The sequence below is a fragment of the Carcharodon carcharias genome, chromosome 27 (genome assembly GCF_017639515.1).
Source record: "Carcharodon carcharias isolate sCarCar2 chromosome 27, sCarCar2.pri, whole genome shotgun sequence".
NCBI lineage: Eukaryota > Metazoa > Chordata > Chondrichthyes > Lamniformes > Lamnidae > Carcharodon > Carcharodon carcharias.
Window position 1 is genome coordinate 14,327,780 of NC_054493.1, and position 24,676 is coordinate 14,352,455.

General features: G+C 45.3%; 1 protein-coding gene and 1 long non-coding RNA gene across 2 annotated transcripts; both read left to right on the top strand.

Moving 5' to 3' along the window:
- The first annotated feature begins 976 nt into the window (after positions 1-976).
- Positions 977-5,842, top strand: LOC121270459. The gene is made up of 2 exons (XR_005941542.1): positions 977-1,297; positions 1,739-5,842. It is a non-coding gene; the product is annotated as an uncharacterized LOC121270459 (long non-coding RNA).
- Positions 5,843-8,264: 2,422 nt separating this feature from the next.
- LOC121270391 (zinc finger protein 850-like) lies at positions 8,265-14,125 on the top strand. The gene is made up of 2 exons (XM_041175693.1): positions 8,265-8,967; positions 10,460-14,125. Exon 2 carries the CDS (start codon positions 10,570-10,572, stop codon positions 13,123-13,125), a length of 2,556 nt encoding a protein of 851 aa, XP_041031627.1. The 5' UTR covers positions 8,265-8,967; positions 10,460-10,569; the 3' UTR covers positions 13,126-14,125.
- The last annotated feature ends 10,551 nt before the right edge of the window (positions 14,126-24,676 follow it).

Sequence of the window (24,676 nt, forward strand, 5' to 3'; positions counted from 1 at the left end):
ACTGGGGTTATTTTCCATGGAGCAGAGGAGATTGAGGGGGGACATGATTGAGGTGCATACAATTATGAGGGGCATAGATAAGGTAGACAAGAAGGAACTTTTCACCTTGGTGGAGGGATCAATAACCAGGGGGTGTAGATTTAAGGTAAGGGGCAGGAGGTTTAGCGGGGATGTGAGGAAGAATTTTTTCACCCAGAGGGTGGTGGGAATCTGGAACTCACTGCCTGAAAGGGTGGTAGAGGCAGAAACCCTCATAACTTTTAAGAAGTATTTGGATATGCTGTGGTGATGCCATGACATACAAGGCTATGGGCCTCGTTATGGAAAATGGGATTAGAACAGTTAGGTACTTGTTTGACCAGGGCAGACTTGATGGGCCAAAAGGCCTTTTTCTGTGCTGTCAGCCTCTATGACTCTATGAGTTGGTAATTTGGCCCCTCGAGGCTGCTCTGCCACTCAATATGATCTTGGCTGATTTTCTATTTCAACGCCATACTCCTGCTCCCGCTCCCCCTCCCCCACCGGCGAATACCACTTGACACCTTTAGAGTCTAGAAATCTATTTCCTTCTTAAATATACCCTGTGACTTGGCCTCCATAGCATTCTGTGATAGAAAATTCCACCACCTTCTGGTGGTGTGAAGTTTCTCCTCATCTCAGTCCTAAATGCCTGACCCCGTATCCTGATATGGTTTGAAATGTTTGCTCCACACCCACAGGGTTTCATCTGTTTAAAGCCACAAACAGAAAGGTCCAGTTTTCTCCTGGAGTTTGAGACAAATCAGCTTTCAAAATGATGCAGATTTCAGCCAATGAGGGAGATCTGTGCTTAGCCCTGCCCCTCGTTCATTCCGATTGGTTGGAGGACCAGTGGCTCCCTCGCGGTCCTCCAGTCACGCACCATCTTCCCATTGGTCCGGAGGTGCCGTCAATCACTCCCCGGGCATTGTGATCTGGAGCATGCGCATTGCGGGTGATGTCCGTGGACAGATGCTTGTTTGTCTCATCTTCAGGCGGTGAGGATGCACCGAATCGGAGCCAGCATTCGGGGCATTAGGTCGGCGGGAAGGCTTCATAAACGTCCTGTGTCGGGCTAAAAGACCAAGCAGGAGGCTGCCGTCCCGGGAGTACATCGGGCGGCAGCTTCGGGGCTTTTGCCAGTGAAGACCCGGGTTAACGGCCGCCATCTTTGCAGGAGCAACGAGCAGCAATGCGCATGCGCGGCCATCCCTGTCTCTGTCAGGAGGAGGAGAGGATATTGTGAATTTCTATCCTGGACTGACAGGGATGGGATTTGGTAACTCCTTTTACTGTAAGGGGAGAATTTACACACAGCAAACTCAAATCAAGAGACGTGTTTGTCTCTTCTGATATAAGTCCTTAAATGGGTTGGACAGGTAGATGTGGACAGAATGTTTCCACTGAGCCATGAAAACATAATAGAGACTAATCAATCCGAGGGGAGAACGGGATATTTCTTTCCTCAGACAGTCGTTAGAGTGTGGAACTCGCTACTACAGGAAGTGGTTGAGACAAATCCCTTAGATGCTTTCAAAAGGAAACTAGATGAGAACATGAGAGAAAAGTGATTAGAAAGATGAGCTGAAAGACTGAGATGAGGTCGGCAGAATGGGAGGAAACTCCTGTGGAGTAGAAACTCCAAGACAGACTGGATAGACTGAACGGTCTGTTTGTGTCATGTATATTCCTTGTAATTCTTTGTAAACTTATCTTCCAGGAAATAGAAGAGGAGGATTTGCATTCAGGAAACTCAAACCAAACCTCACATCTGACAGAGCCAATCAGTTCATCGAGATCTAAAGATTTGTACATCTGAAGGGTTTTAATTGACTGTCTCGGCTGGAAACTGGCGAGAGGCCGTTCACTAGCTCCTCCTGTGTGAAGGGATTGATGTACCTGGCAAACATGTTGACACAACAGTGAGCTCACAACACTGAGAATTCATTCGTGCTCCGTGTGTGGGAAGAAATTCATGTGTTCATCCAACCTGCTGGCACACCAGCTCAATCACTTTGAAGAGAAGCCCTTTCAATACTCTTGATTCTGGGAAAATCTTTGAAACCTCCGATGAACTGGTCCAACATCAGTGAGTTCCCACTGACGAGAGACCGTTCAGCTGCTCCTACTGCGGGGAGTCGTTCAGCGAGTCGGTGCATCTCGCTGAGCACCAGTGAGTTCACACCAAGGACAGGCCGTTCAGCTGCTCCCAGTGTGGGAAGAGATTCACTCAGTCCTCCCAATACACTGAGCACCAATTGGTTCACTCAGAAAAGAGACCTGTTAAATGCTCAGAATGTGAAAAGATCTTTAAAAGATGCAGGGAACTGCTGAGACACCAGCGCACTGACACCAGCGAGAGGCCATTCACTTGCACCGTGTGTGGCAAGAGCCTCACCCATTCAGTCCACCTTCTGAAGCATGAGGGTTTTCACACTGGGGAGAAACCCTTCATCTGCTCTGTATGTGGGAATGGATTCACTCGGTCATCCAACCTCCTGGCACACCAACGGGTTCACACCGGGGAGAGGCCGTTCACATGCTCTGAGTGTGGGATGACATTTACACACTCATTCCACCTTCTGACACACCAGCGAGGTCATGCTGGGGAGAGGCTGTTCCCCTGCTCTGAGTGGGACAAGGGAGTTTCTGAATCCTCCCAATACACTGAACACCAATGTGTTCACGTTGATAAGAGAACTTTTAAATGTTCTGAATGTGAGAAGACCTTTACAAGAAGCAGTGACCTGCTGAGACACCAGCACATTCACATCGGGGAGAGGCCCTCTCCCTGCTCCGAGTGTGGGAAGAGGTTTGTTCATACATCTGATCTGGTGAAACACCAGCGAATTCACACAGGGGAGAGACCGTTCACCTGCTCTGAGTGTGGGAAGGGATTCACCCAGTCAGCCAACCTGTGGATACACCAACAAGTTCACAGTAGGGAGAGACCGTTTCTCTGCTCTGAGTGTGGGAAGAGATTCACTCAGTTAACCAACCTGCTGAGACACCAGCGAGTTCACACTGAGGAGAAACCTTTTAAATGCCCAGACTGTGGGAAGTGCTATAAAACGGCCGGAGAATTGATGGACCATCAACGTGTTCACACTGAGAAGAGACCGTTCAGGTGCTCTCACTGCAGGACTGGGTTTAGGAAATCATCTCAACTCACTTTACACCAGTGAACTGACACTGGGGAGAGGCCATTCATCTGCTCCAACTGTGGGAAGGGATTTGCTCACTCGGGCAACCCGCTGAAACACCAGCGAATTCACACTGGGGAGAAGCCATTCACCTGCACCAAGTGTGGGAAGGGATTTACTTGTTCACACCACCTGCTGAGACACCAGTGAGTTCACAGGTCACCGGCAAAGTTGTTGGATTTTCTTGTTTTTGCTTCTGATAATCACATCCAGGACTGAACCTTTTCTTCTTTCTAACTCAAGATTATTTCAGTCCTCATAGCTTCAGTTACTCTCATGGACAAGTCCCAGCTCCCCATACCTTCCAGGCTGTCTCTCCTAGCCTTGGGATCCAGGGAAGACATTGGTAACACACTCAGGATCAATAAACACAAAACCCAGTCTGTTAATCACTTTCAGCTCCTGGACTTAGTATGTGCCCCCAGCATCTCTTTTGCCTTTGATGTGTGAATATCACATCATGGCTGTAAACCTGGCTTAAATTGAAATCCACTCAGTAAATGTATTTAATGAAACACTGTAGCTGATGAGACAATACTAAGGTGCCAGTGTGCAACTGCACTGCTGTGTTACCTCTGGCTTAGGGGGTAACACTCTCACCTCTCAACCAGAAGGTTGTGGGTTCAAGTCCCACTGTACAACAACTGAGGTTGACTCTCCAGTGCAGTACTGAGGGAGTGCTTCACTGTCAGAGGTGCTGTCTTTCAACTGAGAATATTACACCAAGGCCCCGCCTAGCTGCTTGGGTGGATGTAAAAGATCCACTGGCCTCTAATTTTAAGAAGAACAGGGGGGTTATTCCTTATGTCCTGGCCAATATTTATCCCTCAGCCAATGTCACAGACATAGATCTGGTCATTATCATATTGCAGTGTATGGGAGCTTGCTGTGCACAAATTGATTGTGATATGTTTCCTAAATTACAACAGTGATTGTGCTTCAAAAGGACTTCCCTGATGTAAAGCACTTTGGGACACCCTGAGGTGATGAAAGGTGCTATATGAATGCATGTTTTTCTTTTCTCTGTGTTTTGCCTGTAATGGAAAATGACTGAACTTTTGTTCCAGTAGACCCTTTGCTGTTATAAAATGTGGGTGAATATTAATGAGCCTCACATTCTTCCTCATGTCTGCTGCCATTGTGTAGAAAGGGAATTTGTAAAGAGCTGGTCTTTGTATAGAGATGTGAACCAAGGAAACTGTATCTGTGTGTGATAGTGACACGGGCTTGTGCTCACACTCAGAACAATGCACAGATATCCTTGTGGTTATGGTTTGAGCAGAGTCAGATCACTGATGTAGTGAACAATTTAAATATAAATATCTCCACTGTGGCCACAGCTTGTCAGATCAGAACTGGGGAGAAGGGGCAAATGAAGTTGAACACACATAAATGTGAGGTAGTAGATTTTAGTCAGAAGAATAAGGAGGTCACTTATTACTTGGAAGATGTGAGTCTGGGTGGGATAGAGGAACAATTAGATCGAGTGTAAATGCGTCAATCAGAGCAAGGCCATAAAAAGAGCAAATTGAGCATGAGGTTTTATTTCACGAGGAATGGAATTGGAAAGTGGGGAAGTTCTGCTAAAGCTGTCTGGAGCCTTGGTCAGACCACACTGAGAGTAATGAGTACAGCTCTGGTCACCATTTTATAAAAAGAATGGAGACACACTGGAGAGGGAGCAGAGATGACTTACAAGGTTGATACCAGAAATACATACAAAGAAAAGATTGATGGACTGGGTCTCTTGTCTCTTGAAAAAAGGTTGAAAGGTGACCTGATAGAGGTCTTTAAAATTGTGAAAGATTTAGAGAGAGGGGACACAGAGAATGTTTTCTCTCACGGGAAAGAGAATAACCAGAGGTCTTCAATAGAAGATAGTGTAAAATTATTAACACTGAACTCTGTTAAAACCCCTTTTGTGGTATAGTGAGGAAGGAAAATGCAGAAATAGGGCTTAATGTAAATTAATGCCAAGTGAGAACGATTCTGGGAAATAATGACAATCTTTAAAACACTTACTGCAGCTAAAAGCTAAAGTTCTTGAAGATTGTTTGTGTGAGCCAAAGGCAGGAATGTAGGGGCCTCTCTGAGATAAATGGCAACAAAAGATAACAGCCTGCAGATACGAGAAAATAGAACCACGGTGAATACACGGAACATTACATGATTAAATAAGGCTAACATTGCTGTCATGAACTGTGAAAAAGATAAACTTAGGTGATTAATTAAGGCTAACATTGCTGACATGAAAGAAACCTGATTGGCTAAGAGAAGCAATTTCAGGGCATTTCACCACAGGGATGAGCATTGATTGGGAAGAGGCAGAGGTTAATTGGAGAAGTGGCAACATAAAAGAGATTCTCCTGAGCAAGGCCATACAGAGGAGAAGAAGCAGAGACCAGCATCTAAGAGAGAGAAACCGAGGAGAAGAAACTGATTTGATACAAGTAGAATAAGCCACGTTAAACTGTAAATCGCTGCCAGAGTTTGTCACTGTTGTTTACATGAAACTTGGTAAACTTGTCCTGACTTTGTCTCAATAAAGTTGTTTCACAACTCAACTTTGTGACCATGTCTGTTCCTGATGGCAAAAACAGAATTAAAACCTCCCAAAACTACAGACTGTGTCAGTGTTTCTGTTAAAGTAGAATGTATCTCTATTTACAATACAGAAGACAATGCCTCAGATTACTGTACTAAGACAATGTCACTGTTTATATTACACCAGGCCCTCTCTCAGTTGTTACTGCACTAGTCCCTGACTGCATATTTCAAATTAGACTCTTCTCTCAGTTATTATTACAATTGAGCATGAATATATTTAAATTAATGAGATCATCTCTCTGTTTATATTACAATAGATCCTTCCTCAGTTATTAATTCATGAGACCATATCTCTATTTATAACACACCAGAATCTGTCTCAGTTGTTACTTCCTTGTACCATATCTCTCTTCATATTAGAATAGGCCCTATTCAAGACATTACAGTCTCTCAACCCCAGACAACCCGCTTCTACTTCCTCCCCAAAATCCACAAACAGGACTGTCCCGGTAGACAGATCATGTCAGCCTGTTTCTGCCCCACGGAACTCATTTCTTCATATCTTGTTTCTGTTCTCTCTCCCCTTGTCCAGTCTCTTCCCACTTACATCCGTGATTCCTCTGACGGCCTACGTGATACCAACAATTTCCAGTTCCCTGGCCCTAATTGCCTCTTCTTCACCATGGACGTCCAATCCCTCCACACCTCCATCCCCCACCAGGGTGGTCTAAGGGCTCTCCACTTCTTCCTTGAACAGAGACCCGAACAATCCCCATCCACCACTACCCTCCTCTGTCTGGCTGAACTTGTTCTCACACTGAACAATTTCTCCTTTAACTCCTCACTTCCTCCAAATAAAAAGTGTGGCTATGGGTACCCGCATGGGCCCCAGTTATGCCTGTCTCTTTATGGGTATGTGGAACATTCCTTGTTCCAGTCCTACTCTGGCCCCCTCCCACAACTCTTTCTTTGGTACATCGATGATTACTTCAGTGCTGCTTCATGCTCTCATCGGGACCTGGAAAAATTTATTAATTTTGCTTCCAATCTCCACTCCTCCAATATTTTCACATGGTCCATTTCTGACACTTCCCTTCCCTTCCTTGACCTCTCTGTCTCAATTTCTGGTGATAGACTGTCCACCAATATCCATTACAAGCCTGTAAGGACTCCATCCCATTCTCTCAGTTTTCCACCCACGGTCGTTGACAGGGCCCTCAACAGTGTCTGGCCCATCTCCTGCGCATCCACCCTCACGCCTTCTCCTCCATCCCAGAAATATGATAGGGTCCCCCTTGTCCTCACTTATCACCCCACCAGCTTCCGCATTCAAAGGATCATCCTCTGCCATTTCCACCAACTCCGGCATGATGCCACCACCAAACACATCTTCCCTTCACCCCCTGGCAGCATTCCGTAGGGATTGTTCCCTCTGTGACACCCTGGTCCATTCCTCCGTCACCCCCTACTTCTCAATCCCTTCCCACGGCACCTTCCCATGCAACCGCAGAAGATGCAACACCTGCCTCTTCCCCTCTCCTCACCGTCCAAGGGCCCAAACACGCTTTTGAGGTGAAGCAGCATTTCCCTTGCACTTCCCTCAACTTAGTCTGCTGCGTTCGTTGCTCCCCATGTGGTTTCCTCTACATTGGAGAGACCAAACACAGATTGGATGACCACTTTGCAGAACACCTTCGGTCGGTCCGCAAACATTACCCAGACATCCCTGTCGCTTGCCATTTCAACACTCCACCCTGCTCTCATGCCCACATGTCTGTCCTTGGCTTGCTGCATTGTCCCAGTGAAGCTCAACGCAAACTGGAGGAACAGCACCTCATCTTCCGACTAGGCACTTTACAGCCTTCCGGACTGAATATTGAGTTCAACAATTTTAGATCATGACCTCCCTGCTCCAGCCCCACCCCCTTTCCGTTTTTTCCTCCTCCTTTTTGTTTTTTCCAATAATTTATATAGATTTTTCTTTTCCCACCTATTTCCATTATTTTTAAATGTATTTCCATCCATTGTTTTATCTCTACCTTTTAGCCTTTTTTAGATTCCTTCACCCCACCCCCACTAGGGCTATCTGTACCTTGTTTGTACTGCTTTCTACACTTAATTAGCACATTCCTTTAGATAATATCACCACCTTCAACACCTCTTTGTCCTTTGGTCTGTGACATCTTTTGGTTATCTCCACCTATCACTGGCCCTCTACCTAGCTCTTCTTGTCCCAACCGCCCCCCTTAAACCAGCTTATATTTCACCCCTTTCCTATTTTTACTTAGTTCTGTTGAAGGGTCATGAGGACTCGAAACGTCAACTTTGCTCTTCTCCACCGATGCTGCTAGACCTGCTGAGTTTTTCCAGGTAATTCTGTTTCTGTTTGGATTTCCAGCATCCGCAGTTTTTTGCTTCTATCCAACTCGCTCCTTTCCCCAGGCGCTGAGAGTGCGCATGCTCCCCAGGGCCAGCCGCGGGGCATTCTGGGCGGCTCCTTTGTTGCGAGTCGGACTCGGTGGAAACGGGAGAAGAAACCGGGAAGCGGCGGCCAGGATGGGGGAGGCGCTGCAGCATCGCTTTAATGGGCAGCCCCGACTCCCGACCCCCAGCCCCGGGAGATCACCGCACGGCCGCTGGGCCCGGTCGCTCTCATTCGGCCTCTGAGAGCCGCACTCGCTGTTCCTGAGGCTGCGCTCGCCCCCCGCTCAGTTTCTCCATTGAATCCTGTTTCTCTCCTTGTTTTTCCCAACTCAGATCCACCGCCTCATTTTCTTTTCTTCCTCTGAGCCCCTGAACTCCATCTGACAGGGTCATGTTGGACAGCGGGCGTTGACTGTCCTGGGAAACAACAGCAGAGAGGAGCGCAGAGGCCGGAGGGGCAAAGGGAGCAGCGAGTTCAGTCACCAATCGGGGGGATTGAGGACTGGACCCTGAGTCAGTCAGTCAGGGGAGTCAGAGTGAACCCCTGGGGAATCAGTCATCTCTGAAAAAAATAAAGGAGTATCTCTTTTATGAACAAAATTATTTAACATTTATCAGTATTTTTATTTATTTAATGGGATGTGGGCACCATGGCAAGGCCAACGTTTGTTGCCCATCCTAATTGCCTTGAATTGAGTGACTTGCTCGGCCATTTCAGAAGCAGTTAAGAGTCAACCACGTTTCTGTGGACCTAGAGTCACGTGGGCCACAACAGGTAAGGATGACAGGTTTCCTTCTCTAAAGGACATTAGTGATTGTTTTTACAATGATCTGGTCACTGTTACTGACACCAGCCTTATGTTCCAGATTTTATTAAAGGAATTAAATTGCACCAGCTGTGCTGATGAAATTTGAACCAATCTCCCTAGAGCATTAGCTTTAGCATTACAAGTTCAGTGACATTATCAGTACGCTACCATCTTTCTGGAGTTCCTGGCCTTTGTTTCAGATGCTTCTGTGCCAAGTTGACCAGGTGTTTCAAGGTCATTCATTTCCCTCATTCCATGTTGTTGTTAGTTAAAGATATAGATTAATTCCTCACTGATCATGCAACCATTTGTGATATTTAGAGAGAAAATCATTCAGATTTCTGCACATTTATCAGTTAAAGAAACATCTTTCATGCAATTAGTGATCCACATTCTGTACTGGGGGAGATGTCTGGTGACTTCAGCCTTTAAAATTCTAATCCTTTTGTTCAACTCCCTCCATGGAGTCACCCCTCCCTATCTCTGTGACCTCCTCAAGCCCTAAACCCTCTAAATAAGGAGAAGCTCTTTCCAGTGTGAGACGGGTCAGTGAGCAGATAACACAGATTGAAGGTAATTGGCAGCTGAACCAGAGGTGACATGAGGGACATAATGCAATGATTTGTTATGCTCCAGAATGCACTGCCTGAAAGGGTGATGGAAGCAAATTCAGTAATACCTTAAGAATGGGATAAATACTCAAATTGGAAGAAAATTGCAGGGCTGTTGGGAAAGGGCAGGATTGTGGTGTTAAAGTGCACAGCTCATTCAATAATCCAGTGTGGCCATGATGGGCAGAATGGCCTCCTTCCGTGCTGTGCCATTCCATGATGTTACATACTCAGCATTCCTCTCATACAGGCCCCTTACTTGCCAATGACCTCAACAAAAGAGCTAAATTCCAGAGATGATTTGAAAGTGACTTACCTTGGCCCAGTGTGGCATCAAGGAGCCCGAGTAAAATTGAAGTCAGTGGTAATTGGGAGGGGGGAATCTGGCTGGAGTCATGCCCAATACTATGGAAGATGCTTGTGGTTGTTGGAGGCCAATCATCTCAGCCTAAGACATTGGTGTGTGACTTGCAGAGGAATTTGGAGGTGATTTCATACACCTGCTATCTTGGTCCTTCGAGGTGCTGGAGGTTGAGGGTTTGTGAGATTCTGTCGAAGTTCTTGTCGAGTTGTAAATATATAAAATTCCTCTCCATCACCCACTGCCTCTCCCACCTCTCCCTTTCCTTCTATAGATGCCGGATCCTTCTGTAGACACAGACTGATTCTCTTCCCTGAAGGACATTGGTGAACCGATTGTGTTTTTATGACAATTTGATAACTTTCATGGTCACTTTTTCCTAGTGCCAGCCCCACAAATTACCAGGATAATTCAGCTCAATATCACAACCTGCTTTTTTGGGGTTCTCTCTCACTCCAGTTTTTCTGTTTTAAATCAAATTCACAGGATATTTGAAGTCGAAGGATTTACAGTCGAGAAATACAAACACAACATCATATCAAGATCTGCCTCAATCGCAAAATTTATCATAACCTGAATATCATCAGAGTTTGAACATGGAAGGAAAAAGCACTGTTCACAGTGGGGAGAAACCGTGCATGTGCTCTGTGTGTGAACAAGACTTCAGCCATTCATCCAGCCTGTCAGAACATAAATGCAGTCAGAATGGAGAGAAACTATGTAGATTTGGGGACTGTGGGAAGCAATACAGTTATCCATTCAAGGTAGAAATTCATCAGGGTCGTCACAAGGAGGGGAGGCCATTCACCTGCTCCGACTGTGGGAAGGGATTCACTACCTCATCCCACCTTCTGACACACCAGCGCATTCACACCGGAGAAAAGCCGTTCACCTGCTCCAAGTGTGGGAAGGGATTTGCTCATTCATCCAACCTGCTGAGACACCAACGAATTCATACTGATGAGAGACCTTTTCAATGCCCAGACTGCAGGAAGCACTACAAAAGCTCTGGGGAACTGATGTCTCACCAACGTGTTCACACTGATGTGACACCGTTCAAGTGCTCTCACTGTGGGACTGAGTTTAGACGATCATCTGACCTCAGGGTACATCAGCGCATTCACACTGGGGAAAGGCCTTTCACCTGTTCAGAGTGTGGGAAGGGATTTACCACCTCATCTTATCTTCTAACGCACCAGTGCATTCACACTGGGGAGAAGCCATTCACCTGCTCCGAGTGTGGAAAGGGATTCACTCAGTCATCCCATCTGCTGACACACCAGCGAGTTCACACTGGGGAGAGGCCATTCATCTGCTCTGAATGTGGGAAGGGATTCACTCAGTCATCCAACCTGCTGACACACCAGCGAATTCACACTGGGGAGAGGCCGTTCATCTGCTCCAATTGTGGGAAGGGATTTACTTGTTCATCCCACCTGTTGACACATCAACGAGTTCACACTGGGAAGAGGCCATTCACCTGCTCCAAGTGTGGGAAGGACTTTTCTCACTCATCAAACCTGTTGAGGCACCAGCGAGTTCACACTGGCAAGAAACCTTTTAAATGTCCAGATTGCGGGAAGTGCTGTATAAGTTCCAGGGAACTGGTGTCCCATCAACGTGTTCACACTGGCGAGAGACCATTCAGGTGCTCTCACTGTGGCACTGGATTCAGCCGATCATCTGACCTCACTGTACATGAGCGAGTTCACACTGGGGAGAGGCCGTTCACCTGCTCCAAGTGTGGGAAGGGATTCACTCGGTCATCCTACCTGCTGAAGCATCAGCGAGTTCACACTGGGGGGAGGTCGTTCACCTGCTCTGAGTGTGGAAAGGGATTCCCTACCTCATCCCAAATGCTGAAGCACCAGCGCACTCACACTGGGGAGAGACCGTTCAGCTGCTCCAAGTGTGAGAAGGGGTTTGCTTGTTCATCCCACCTGCTGACGCACCAGCGGGTTCATACCGGAGAGAGACCATTTACCTGCTCCAAGTGTGGGAAGGGGTTTGCTCACTCATCCAACCTGCTGAGGCACCAGCAAGTTCACACTGATGAGAGACCTTTTAAATGCCCAGACTGTGGGAAGTGCTATAAAAGTTCCCAGAAACTGATGTCCCATCAACGTGTTCACAGTGATGAGAGACCGTTCAAGTGCTCTCACTGTGGGACTGGGTTCAGACGATCATCTGACCTCACTGTACATCAGCACAGTCACACTGAGAAGAAGCCGTTCATCTGCCCCGAGTGTGGGAGGGGATTCATTACCTCATCCCGCCTGCTGAGACACCAGCGAGTTCACACTGGGGAGAGGCCGTTCACCTGCTCCGAGTGTGGTAAGGGATTCCCTACCTCATCCCAACTGCTGACGCACCAGCGCACTCACACTGGGGAGAGACCATTCAGCTGCTCCAAGTGTGAGAAGGGGTTCACTTGTTCATCCCACCTGCTGACGCACCAGCGGGTTCACACAGGGGAGAGACCATTTACCTGCTCCAAGTGTGGGAAGGGGTTTGCTCACTCATCCAACCTGCTGAGGCACCAGCAAGTTCACACTGATGAGAGACCTTTTAAATGCCCAGACTGTGGGAAGTGCTATAAAAGTTCCCAGAAACTGATGTCCCATCAACGTGTTCACAGTGACGAGAGACCGTTCAAGTGCTCTCATTGTGGGACTGGGTTCAGAAGATCATCTGACCTCACTGTACATCAGCACAGTCACACTGAGGAGAAGCCGTTCACCTGCCCCGAGTGTGGGATGGGATTCAGTACCTCATCCCGCCTGCTGACACACCAGCGAGTTCACACTGGAGAGAGGCCGTTCGCCTGCTCCGAGTGTGGTAAGGAGTTCACTCAGTCAACCCACCTGCTGACGCACCAGCGCACTCATACTGGGGAGAGGCCATTCACCTGCTCTGAGTGTGGAAAGGGATTCACTACCTCATCCCAGCTGCTTACACACCAACGCACCCACACTGGGGAGAGGCCATTCACTTGTTCCAGGTGTGGGAAGGGATTCACTTGTTCATCCCACCTGCTGACGCACCAGCGGGTTCACACTGGAGAGAGACCGTTCATCTGCTCCAAATGTGGGAAGGGATTTTCTCACTCATCCAACCTGCTGAGACACCAGCGAGTTCACACTAACAAGTGACCTTTTAAATGTCCAGATTGTGGGAAATGCTATAAAAGTTCCCAGGATCTGCTATTGCATCAAAGCATTCATTGTCGTGAGGTCAGGTTCTCTCATTGTGAGACTAGGTTCAGGCAATCGTCTCACCTCACTGTTACACCAGTGTGATCACAATGGGGAGAGGCTGTCTCATGCTCAGAGTGTGGGAAGGGTATTGATCAGACATGCATCCTTCTCAGATACCAACAAGTTTTCACTGGGGAGAGGCCGATCACCTGCTCCCTGTGTGGGTAGGGATTCACTCAGTCAGCAGCCTGTGTTGTAGTCATTCACTTGCTCTGTGTGTGGTAAAGGATTCATGGAATCAAGTGACCTGATGAATCACCAACATGTTCACACCGGAAAAGATTATGCAGGTGATATGAACATGAGATTGGATTCACTGGGCTGAGACTGCTCACCTGCTCCATATGTTGGAAGGGATTCACTCAGTTGTTTAAATTTCTGACTCATCAGTGAGTTCACACTGCATGGAGGGTGTTTGTCTCTTGTGTGTGTCTCTGTGTAAAAGGATTTGATCATCATGACAACTATAAAAATGTCAATGATGAAGTGTCAATTCCTGTCTGGAAACACATTTCCTGATAATGGATATAGTATTGATCAGAGATCCTGAAATTCATTTCAAATTGTTAGAATGTTGCTCCCTAAAAGCTAAATATACTTTGCGTTTTTACAGAATTATCTGTATCCCTTTAAATAAATTCGGAAACAAGGAAACACTGAGACATTAGTTTAATGTTTTTATTTCTAGTACATAACCCATTACATACTGAGACCATGAGATTACTGGATTCTCATGGGAGGACTCATCAGAAAGATTTGTGAGCATATTATTCTAATCTGATCAGTCTGCTTGAAGTTCAAGGACATCGAGCTTTTGTGTATTGATCCTTTTTGACTTTAGGAACATTTCACTAACTTGATGATAACATGTCAACACATTCTGGTTATTTGTTTATCAAAATGGAACACATTAATCCATTAAATCGTCTTGTAACTGAGGTAATCCTCTTCAGTGAGTCTGTGTGATATTGTCATTGCTTTTCTCATGATTTGTAAAAAGTACCTCATCTCCTTCTGAAAGACAATATCTTTGTATTCAGTCCATCTCCTAACACTATAGGTGCTGAGAACATGCACTGTCTGTCCTTTCAGATCATTAATCGCTTCATGTCTATTCACAGGTTCTAATCTTACCCTCAATACGACCTCCTAGAACCTGTTTCTATTACAGATCATTAGTTTTAATGTGTGGAGGTGTCTTTACTATGGAGAAATGTTTAATAAAGTTATTAGAATTACTAGGTCTTCCTCACCTGGCCTCCCTCTGCCTACATTCCCCACCTTGAGGCTCAGGAAAATTCTTCCTTTTGTAGCTTCAAAGCCTTTCTCTTGGTCAGTGCAAATATTTCCATCTATTCTTTCTCCTTATAACCTGCCTTAGAATTCTCTTCATCAAGTGGACCATCAATATAAGGGGAATTAGATTCATCTGTAATACCGGGATAAAAGTAGATGCTGTGATTATCCAGGGATGTCGTTCTGTATTTCACTCTATCTCCCACCGGGGATGATCACACAGGGTCACAATAGACCACTCAACATTATTGGTTGTTGTTTCCTATGCCCCAGATGTTGTTCAATATTGATTTAAGATTCAGAGAAAACAGTGGGATTGTATGAACAAAATTGATCAGTCACTGGAGGATAATGTTGACTTGAATTTCTCTAATATAATGGCCTTATAGATATTGATACTTTCTCCTCAGGATTAGTCAAGTTGGCTGGTGTTGTCCAATTGATGGGACAGGAAGTATGTGGTTCTCTGAGTACAAATGTGTGGTTGTGTGTTCATCATTGAGGGTGTGTGTGTGTGTGTGTTTCGGTCTCTGTGTGTGAGTGTCGTTTCTCATTCGCTGTACCACAAACCACCTGCTTTCTGAGCAGATGATGTGGCTCCTGAGAATCCCATTGAGTGATTTGAATGGTACCATTCAGAGATTCTTCATCCAGGGTGAAACAACAGACTGACCGTGTGCTGTGTAAAACCTGACACCTACACAACCAGGCCCCACTTCTGGAACAACATGAAGTGTCTGCTGCTTTCCAGATCCCTTCATTTCCCCTCACAGTTATCCTCAGATAGTTCACAAATTTCTTGTGTACACCATCATCCAACATGCCTATGGTTTCCACTTTAAATATTTCCATTGGTTTTACCAACAGATAGCAATGGGATTGCTGCTATCACAGGAATCAGTTCTGAAATACTGTCACTCTGGTTTTAAAGCTTCCTAGAGTAATACACTGATCCAGATCTTCCCACTGAACACCAATCCATATCCCCATCTGGGTTTCAAATTTTAATGTGATTGTCCAATATAGAAAACATATATCATTTAACCCCTTTAAAACTGATTCAGCACAAACCCTCCACACATACAAGAGATTGTCTTTGAGATCAGTTGTTCCTTTATAATGTATTACATACAAATTAGGAGAAGGAGCAGGTCACTCTGCCCCTCGAGGCTGCTCCACCATTCAATAAGATCATGGCTGATTTGATTGTAACCTCAACCCCATATTCCTGCCTACCCCTGATAACCTTTCATCGCTTTGTTAATCAAGAATCAATCTAGCTCTGCATTAAAAATATTCAAAGACTCTGCTTCCACTGCTTTTTGAGGAAGAAAGTTCCAAAGACTCTCAACCCTCAGAGAAAAAAATTCTCCTCGTCTCTGTCCTAAATGGGCAGCCTTTTATTTTTAATACAGTGACCCCTAGTTCTAGATTCTCCCACAAGAGGAAACATCCTCTGCAAATCCACCCTTTCAAGACCCCTCAGAATCTTATATGTTTCAAACAAGTCACCTCTTACAATTAAACTCCAGTGGATACATGCCTAGCCTGTCCAACCTTTCCTCATAAGGCAACCCGCCCATTCCTGGTATTAGTCTCGTAAACCTTCTCTGAAATGCTTCCAATACATTTACATCTTTCCTTAAATAAGGTGACCAATACTGTACACATTACTCCAGATGTGGTCTCACCAATGTCCTGTATAACTGAAGCATAACCTCCCTACTTTTATATTCAATTCTCCTCACAAAAAAAAATAGTTTTCCTAATTATTTGTTATATCTGCATACTAGCATTTTGTGATTCATGCACTAGGACACCCAGATCCCTCGAAATCTCTGAGCTCTGCAATCTCTCGCCATTTAGATAATAATCTTTTTTATTCTTTCTGTCAAAATGGACAATTTCATATTTTCCCACATTATACTCCATTTGCCAGATCTTTGCCCACTCACTTAACCTATCTGTGTCCGTTTGTAGCCTCATGTCCTCTTCACAACTTACTTTCCTATCTATCTTTGTGTCATCAGCAAATTTAGCAACCATACCTCTGGTCCCTTCATCCAAGTCACTTATAAAAAGTGTAAAAAGTTGAGGCCACTGCAGTGATCCCTGTGGCACACCACTTGTTACATCCTGTCATCTTTCCTATTAACTAGCCAATCTTCTATCCATGTCAATATGTTACCCCAGACACCATGGGTTTTTATTTTCTGCAAGAACCTTTGACGTGACACCTTATCAAATGCCTTCTGGAAATCTAAGTAGATCCACTGGTTCCCCTCTATCCACAGCACATGCGACTGCTTCAAAAAGCTCCAATAAATTCATTAAACATGATTTCCTTGCTCAAAACCATGTTGACTCTGCCTGATAATCTTGAATTTTTCTCACGCCTTTGATCATACCTGCTAACATTTTCCCTATGACAGATGTTAGACTAACTGATATGCAGTTTTCTGCTTTCTGTCTCCCTTCCTTTTTGACTAAAGGAGTTACAATTGTTATTTTCCAGTTGAATGGAATCTTCCTGGAACCTAGGGAACTTTGGAAAATTAAAACAAAGGCATAAACTATCTCACAAGCCATCAGGACCCAGGGATTTGTCAGCCCGCAGTCTATCAATTTGCTAAGTACCACTTCCCTGGCGATTGTAATTTTCCCACAGACAGAACAAACATTTCTCCTTCCACAATCAGAAGCCAACCATTGATGAATTAAGTGATTCTATAAGACCTTGTTGAAATTTCCTGTCTGTAAATCATCCACTTCTAATATCCTGTAAAAGGAGTTTACATAAGTCGTCAACTCTAAATACAGGATAGAAATTCAGAACAGGCAATTCTAGTTTTTATGGAACATTTTTGCCTCTCATTCCCCCAAATCTATAAATCTCTGTGCCACACACTCCTCTCCCTCTCTGCTCATTTTTCCAGATTCAGCATCCAGTCTCCTACTTATTCTTTTCTCCTCTCCAGATTCTCTCTCTTCCTGTCCTTAAGCTGGTGACTCAGGCTGTGGATCAATCCCACTCCTCCACTCTAATTTTACCAAATAATGCAGCTCACAACAAGAAATCATCTTTGATAAATGTATTTTCAAATATTTGGAAAGAATCACCTTTTCCCAATTGTGGAGACCAGGGAGTCCAGTGATTAGTTCAGAGCTTCCTTCTCCCCAGGTCTGTTCTAAAAATCTGTATCTATGAGTTACATTGATACAGACTTACTCAGTAAGGGATCTCACTGAACTATGACACAAGCTGTGTCTGAATTACATTTATACAGATTCACTCACTCAGCAAGTGATTGGGTCTGATTGAGCTACAACAACTGCAACATCTTATATTTATATCGAGCTTTTAACATGATAAAATATCCCAAGGAGTTTCACATGAGCAGAACAACATATTAGGCCAGATGACCAAAAGCTTGGTCAAAGAGGTCAGTTATAAGGAGTGTCTTAAAGGAAGAAAGTGAAGTAGAAAGGTGGAGAGGTTTAGGGAGGAAATTCCAGAGCTTAGGGTCCAGGCAGCTGAAGGCACAGCCACCAATGGTGGAGTGATTAAAAGCAGTGATGAAGGACATTTGGTAATGGTGCTCCATATTTGTGGGCCTGATAGCCCAGGCTCAAGGTCCAAATCTGAACTTTGGGACATAGTCCCTGGTCTCACAGAAAAGCAATTCCTCAAAAAAACATCTTGTAGGTTCTTTGTTTATTGATAGCACGAAATGTTAGGACCAGTTGAGTCCTCCTGTGTACTCGATGGGGATTGACTTTAACAGATATGAGATCCTCTGAATTTCAGTGTTACAGTTTAGTTTAATAAAAAGAAAACATATATATATATATAAATCCGGGAAAACTAAAAGAACAGAATACACAGCAGCTCAATCATTTCAAAGTGATAAACGAATGGTCACTGTTTCAGGTGGGACTCCTTCAGGATGAACACTTCCCACCAGCAGCACCAACCCCCCCTCTCCCTCCCTGTTCACTGAACATTCCTTCACCCACTCATCCACCCATTGCACATCCACCCAATGGCTCCCAGCCCGGACTGACATTCAGCATGAACCCAGTGAGAGGGTGAGCTGACCCTCGGGATGTCAGAATGCACAAGAGCTGGAAGTGGTTCCAATCAATACATTTTCTGTGCCATTACTTAGAAAGGAAATTAATATTTTATCAAACGCCCCTGTGTACCCTTGGTGAATTACAATTTCTAGCCCAGACCCTTTCTATTGCTTCTACATGGTGCATCCTGTGTGGTTTCAGCAGAGGGAGAGACAGGCTGCTCACATCCCTGCTCTCACTGCCGAGAGGCTTGTGGTCTCTACCCTCTAGGTTTCAGAGCCCCTCAGAGTCCCGGGAAAGACATCCACCTGTATCTGTGCAGGGGCAGATTCAGCTGGGGAGAGACAGGGGCAGTGTGTCGGGAGATGGGGGCAGCATGTAGGTTAACTGCCTGGAGGGTGGTGGCGGCGGGTGTTGGGTGGGGTAATGATTGAGAATGGGAACACTTTGAGCGGAGTTCTTACTTAACATGTCTCCTTTGTGCATCATCCCTCCACTGGACCAGAGTCACATCATTCCTCCCACTCTGCTGTAGAGACCAGCTTGGTGGAGATCAGTGACATGTTGTAAGGTCACAGATACAGTGTCTGTCTTCCTGTTTAAGGCAGCAGACATCTCCTGCACGGCCATGGTCATGACCTGCATGGGCCCATTTCAGAGCCCTGTTTGAAACTCCATGGAGGCAGCCACTCTCTCCAGGACAGACAGTTTCTGGAACCTCCTCCAGCCCTACGACCCTGCGAGCACCTTATGCTTCTCCAATTCTGACCCCTTCCTCACTACCCCGCCTACATCACTCCACCATTGGTGGCCATGCTTTCAGCTTCCGAGGTCTCGAGCTCTTGAATTCCCTCCCTAAACCTCTCTCTGTTGCCTCCTCTAAAACAGTTCTTAGAATCTACCTCTTTGACCAGGTTTTTAATCATCTTTGAAGCACTTTGGCATGTTTTACTATGTTAAAGGTTCTATATAAATGCAACCTGTTGTTGTTATTGCCTTTCATTGGTAGACTCAGGAATGTCACACTAACATTTTCAATTCTCGTACCATAATTATGTTATGACACAGCAGTTATTTAAAATCCTAGAGGGAGACTTTAAATATAGGTTATGACAGTTCTTTAAGTGGTATGATTTGACTTGTAACTCTAAATTCAGGAATAAGACCACCAGTTCTAGGGAGGTTTTTATATCAAGCTACATGAGACATTTATTAATTTACACAAGTTAAACATATACACATGGCTACAAATGACTATCGTAACTTAAAACAAATTCCCAAACTAATCTCCACTAAGGCAACAACAACCCTTAGACTTTAAGCAGACACCAGGCAAAGCATTTTCACCATACAAATTCAAAATGAGGTTCCTTTCAATTTGGTTCCTTTGTAGACAGTTGAAGGCTCACAGCTTGTTTTTATGATACATGCCTCTACTCTGCACACACAAAACTGCCTTCTGTTATACCCAGCACATCTCATTGAATGTAAATTCTCATTGTATCACCAGCCCTTTTGAACTCCATCTCTTCTAACAATAAAACCCCTTTCATAGTGCCAATTTTATTAGTAATATAAACATATTGCTTGATGTCTGCTGGCTAGGTGCAAGATTTCACTCCCCTTCTTGAATGCTCTAAAAATGCAAATGTATCTCGACTTCTCTGGTTACATCTCAAAACTAATATCCATCAAAGCACCCAGACTCGCTGGCTTGAATCCAATTGAGGCACATACACTCTGACTAAACCTCTATTTTAAAAAAAAATACATTAATAGCTTCATGACAATTATCACAATCATTTTCAGAGTGGAAACTTAAACCTGCCGTTTCACTTTCAGTCAGGAACAAATCACACTTTTACACCAGCCTCTGATTTGACAGCACGTTTCCAGCATTCACCGTTGTTCTTCCTAAATACAGTTGTAAAGGAGCCCTCTGTTCCATGTCTACGAGCTCTGAACCATAGAAGAGAGCGGCTGGGACACATTTCTTACACACCTCAGGATCAACCCACATGTTCAATCCTGGATGTGATTAACAGCAGCAGAAACAGCAGAATCCAACCCTTGCAGTCACTCATGAACTCGCTGGTGTCTCCGCAGGTGGGATGACCAAGTGAATCCCTTCCCACAGTCGGGGCAGGTGAACGGCCTCTCCCCAGTGTGAACTCGCTGGTGTGCCAGCAGGGTGGTTGACACACTGAATCCCTTCCCACACTTTGAGCAGGTGTACAGCTTCTCCCCAGTGTGAGTGCGCTGATGTATCAACAGTGTGAATGACTGAGTGAATCCCTTCCCACACTCAGAGCAGATGAATGGTCTCTCGCCACTGTGAATTTGTTGGTGTTTAATCAGATTGGAGGAATCTGGGAATCCCTTCCCACATTCGGAGCAGGTGAATGACCTCTCTCCAGTGTGAGTGCGTCAGTGTCTCAGCAGATCACTGCTGCTTTGAAAGCTCTTTTCACAGTCAGAACATTTAAAAGTTCTCACATCAAAATGAACTCCCTGGTGTGTCAGAAGGTGTGATAACTGAGTGAATCCCTTCCCACATTCAGAGCAAATGAACGGTCTCTCCCCAGTGTGAACTTGCTGGTGCGCAGTGAGTTGAGATGATCGCTTGAATCCAGTTCCACAGCGAGTGCATATGAACGGTCTCTTGTCAGTGTGAACACGTTGATGGGACATCAGTTCCCTGGACCTTTTAAAGCACATCCCACAATCTGGACATTTAAATGGTCTCTCCCCAGTGTGAATTCGCTGGTGGGTATCTAAGCTGGATAACTGAGTGAATCCCTTCCCACATACGGAGCAGGTAAACAGTCTCTCCCTGTGTGACTGCGTCGATGAATTTCCAACACAGATGGGGATCTGAAGCCCTTCCCACAGTTGCCACATTTCCACGGTTTCTCCGTGGTGCCAGTGTCCTCGTGTCTCTGCAGGTTGAATGATAAGTTGAAGCCTTGTTCACATACAGAGCACGTGTACGATTTCTCTCCACTGTGAATGTTGCAATGCTTTTTCAAGCTGCGAAACTGATTAAAGCTCTTTCCACAGTCAGATCCCTAGAGCACTCACACCAGCGCTTTTTCTGTCACACTAATGTTTGAAATCATCACACAGACAGAGCAAACAAGCATTTCTCCTTCCACATTCAAAGTCTGATAGAATTCAAGTTCTGATGAATTGAGTGACTCTGTCAAATCTTGAAAGGTCTGAGTTTCCTGTCTGTAAATACTCCAGTTCTAATACTTGGAAATAGAGTTTACATAAATCGTCATCACTGTAAGAATAAGATAGAAATTCAAAACTGACAATTCTATTTTCTATGGAACATTTTCCCCCCAAAGTTGTAAGTCCCCTCCCCGGGCTGAAATCCAAACCCATGTCACCATCTCCACCATTTCTTTCTTCCACTCCCAGTTTTCTCCCTCTCTCTACTCTGACTGGGTTCAGTTCTCCAGCTCCTGTGTGCAGAGTAAAGTGAATCAGTCAATCATTTCTGTCCTGGTCACTGGAACCCTGAAGCTCTGCCCACTCTCTGTTCCCTCATCAAGATGGTCATCCATGCATCCTGCTGGCTGAAAATGCCTCTCCCAACATGGTGGCCAGTTGCCTGGGTGACCTGGGCCTGTCACTGAAGAAGCCCCACTCCTCTGATTCATCCTGACTTCCTTTCTTAAGCAGTCCCTCAGGATTGAGGATGACTTGCTTCCATTCTCTCTCAATGGATTTGGAGATGGCTGATTAGTCCAGGCGTATTCAGCGGACTCTGTCACATGTGGGCATGTGGTGATTGAAAGGCTGGATGAATAAGGTGTTGGTGGGTCGTGTGCTCTCTGATGCCCCAACCTTGCCCCTGCATACTCTCGATGAAGTCTTTCAATGTGTTGGTGCCTTCACAAATAAACCATCTACAGTTTGGTCAGTCACAATCCAGGGACTCCTATGAGACTGCAGGGATGTTTGGTCTCTCCAGTGATGCTTTGAGGACATACTAAATGTTTCCTCTGTTCTCCTAGGAGTCTCCTGATGTGACTCAGTTCCAAGTAGAACAGTTGCTCCTGGAATCTGCTGTCAGGCACACGAACAACATGTCCTGCTCAGCAGAGCTGGTTTTGAGTGGTTAGCGCCTCAATGCTGGGCATGTTGGCTTGGGAGAGGACACCAACTTTCTCATCACCAGATTTGGAGGATCTTGTGAAGGCACCACTTGTGGTACTTCTCCAGTGCTCTGAGGTGCCTGCTCTAGGTTGTCCAAGCCTCTGAAGCCTTTAGGAGTGTGGGGATCACTGCTGACCAGTAAACCATGATCTCTGTCTCAAATTGAGATCTTCATCCTCAAATACTCATCTCCTCATTCAGCCAAAGGCTGAGCTGGAATATTAGAGGTGATGATGTATTTAATCAGTATGTCGGCTTGCGTCAAAAAGAGGCTGCCAAAATATGGAAAACAATCCACATTTTCCTGGATTTCACGGTCGACAGGCAGTGTTTAAACCCACAAAACTGATAAAAAATGGTGGGTAGAACGTGCACAGGAGAGCCAACAACTCACGGACACCAACGACATGCATGGTTTTATCAGCGCTGCCAAGACCATCCATGACCCAAACACTCAGGGACCAACCCCACTGAGAGCCAAGTATGGAAAGAACTTCTTCAAGGAGAGGGAGGTGGTCAGTACTCACTGGAGAGAACATTTTGGAGAACTCCTCAACCAAGACTCTGTCTTTGACTTGAATGTCCTCAATTCCATTCCTCAATAACCCATCTGGCTCAGTCTCGGTACTACCATGGTTCCGAATGAAAGTGAAAACGCCATTTGACAGCTGAAAAACAACAAGATCTGGAGCAGATAGAATCCCTGCTGAAATTCCGAAACACGGCGGAGTTACACTCCTGGCCCGGCTGCACAACCTCATATTCCTCATTGGGAAGAGGGATGCATGCCGGGGGTTCTCTGGGACACTGTGCATTCAAGAAGAGAGACAGCCCAAATGTGATAATTACAAAGGAGTCTCCCTGCTGTCAGCCACAGGGAAAATCATTGCAAGGATTCTCCTCAATCGCCTCCTCCCAATTGCCAAAGAGCTCCTTCCGGAGTCACAGTGCAGGTTTTCCCTATCAAGAGGCGCCACAGATATAATCTTCACGGTGCGGCAAACCCAAGAAAAATCTAAGGAACAGCTCCAACCACTGTACTTGACCTTCTTGAACTTCACAAAAGTCTCTTACACTGTCAAACATGAAGTTTTATGCAGTATTCTCCTCAAATTCAGCTGCCCTCAGAAATTTACCATCATCCTCCACCTACCCCACAATGACATGAAAGCCGTAATCCTCATCAACGGAACCACCACAGACCCTACCTCAGCGAAGACTTGGATCAGACAAGGCTGTGTCATTGCACCAACCCTCTTCTCCATTTTCCTCTCTGTATCTCACCTCAAGCAAATTACCAACAGGTGTGGAGATAATCTACAGAACAAACAGGAAGCCTACACCACCTTCAAAATAACACCAGAATCAGTCCAACCTCAGACATTGAGCTCCAGTAAACAGATGTCTTATGTGTATGTTAAAACCATCAAACTGCATTGATTCCATAACCGTTAATATCATTGCCTCATAAATGTCCAGCAATCTCAATTTTTAAATTTTCAATACCTAGCACAAAGGAAGATGGTTGTGGTTGTTGGAGGTCAGTCATCTCAGCTCCAGGACATTACTGCAAGAGTTCCTCAGGGTAATGTCCTCGATCCAACCATATTTAGCTGCTTCATCAATTACCTTCCTTCCATCATAAGGGCAGAAGTGGGGATGTTCGCTGATGATTGCACAATGTTCAGCACTATTTGCAACTCCTCCGATACTAAAGCAGTCCATGCCCAAATGCCGCGAGACCTGGACAATATCCAGGCTTGGGCTGACATGTGGCAAATAACATTTGCGTCACAGAAGTGCAAGGCAATGACCATGTCTAACATGAGAGAATCGAACCATCAAGCCTTGACATTCAATGGCATTACCATTGCTGAATCCCCCACTATCAACATCCTGTCGGATA

Bases quoted from the DNA above. Each gene is read 5' to 3' on its own strand.
- LOC121270391 (XM_041175693.1), top strand. From the start codon at position 10,570: ATGGAAGGAAAAAGCACTGTTCACAGTGGGGAGAAACCGTGCATGTGC.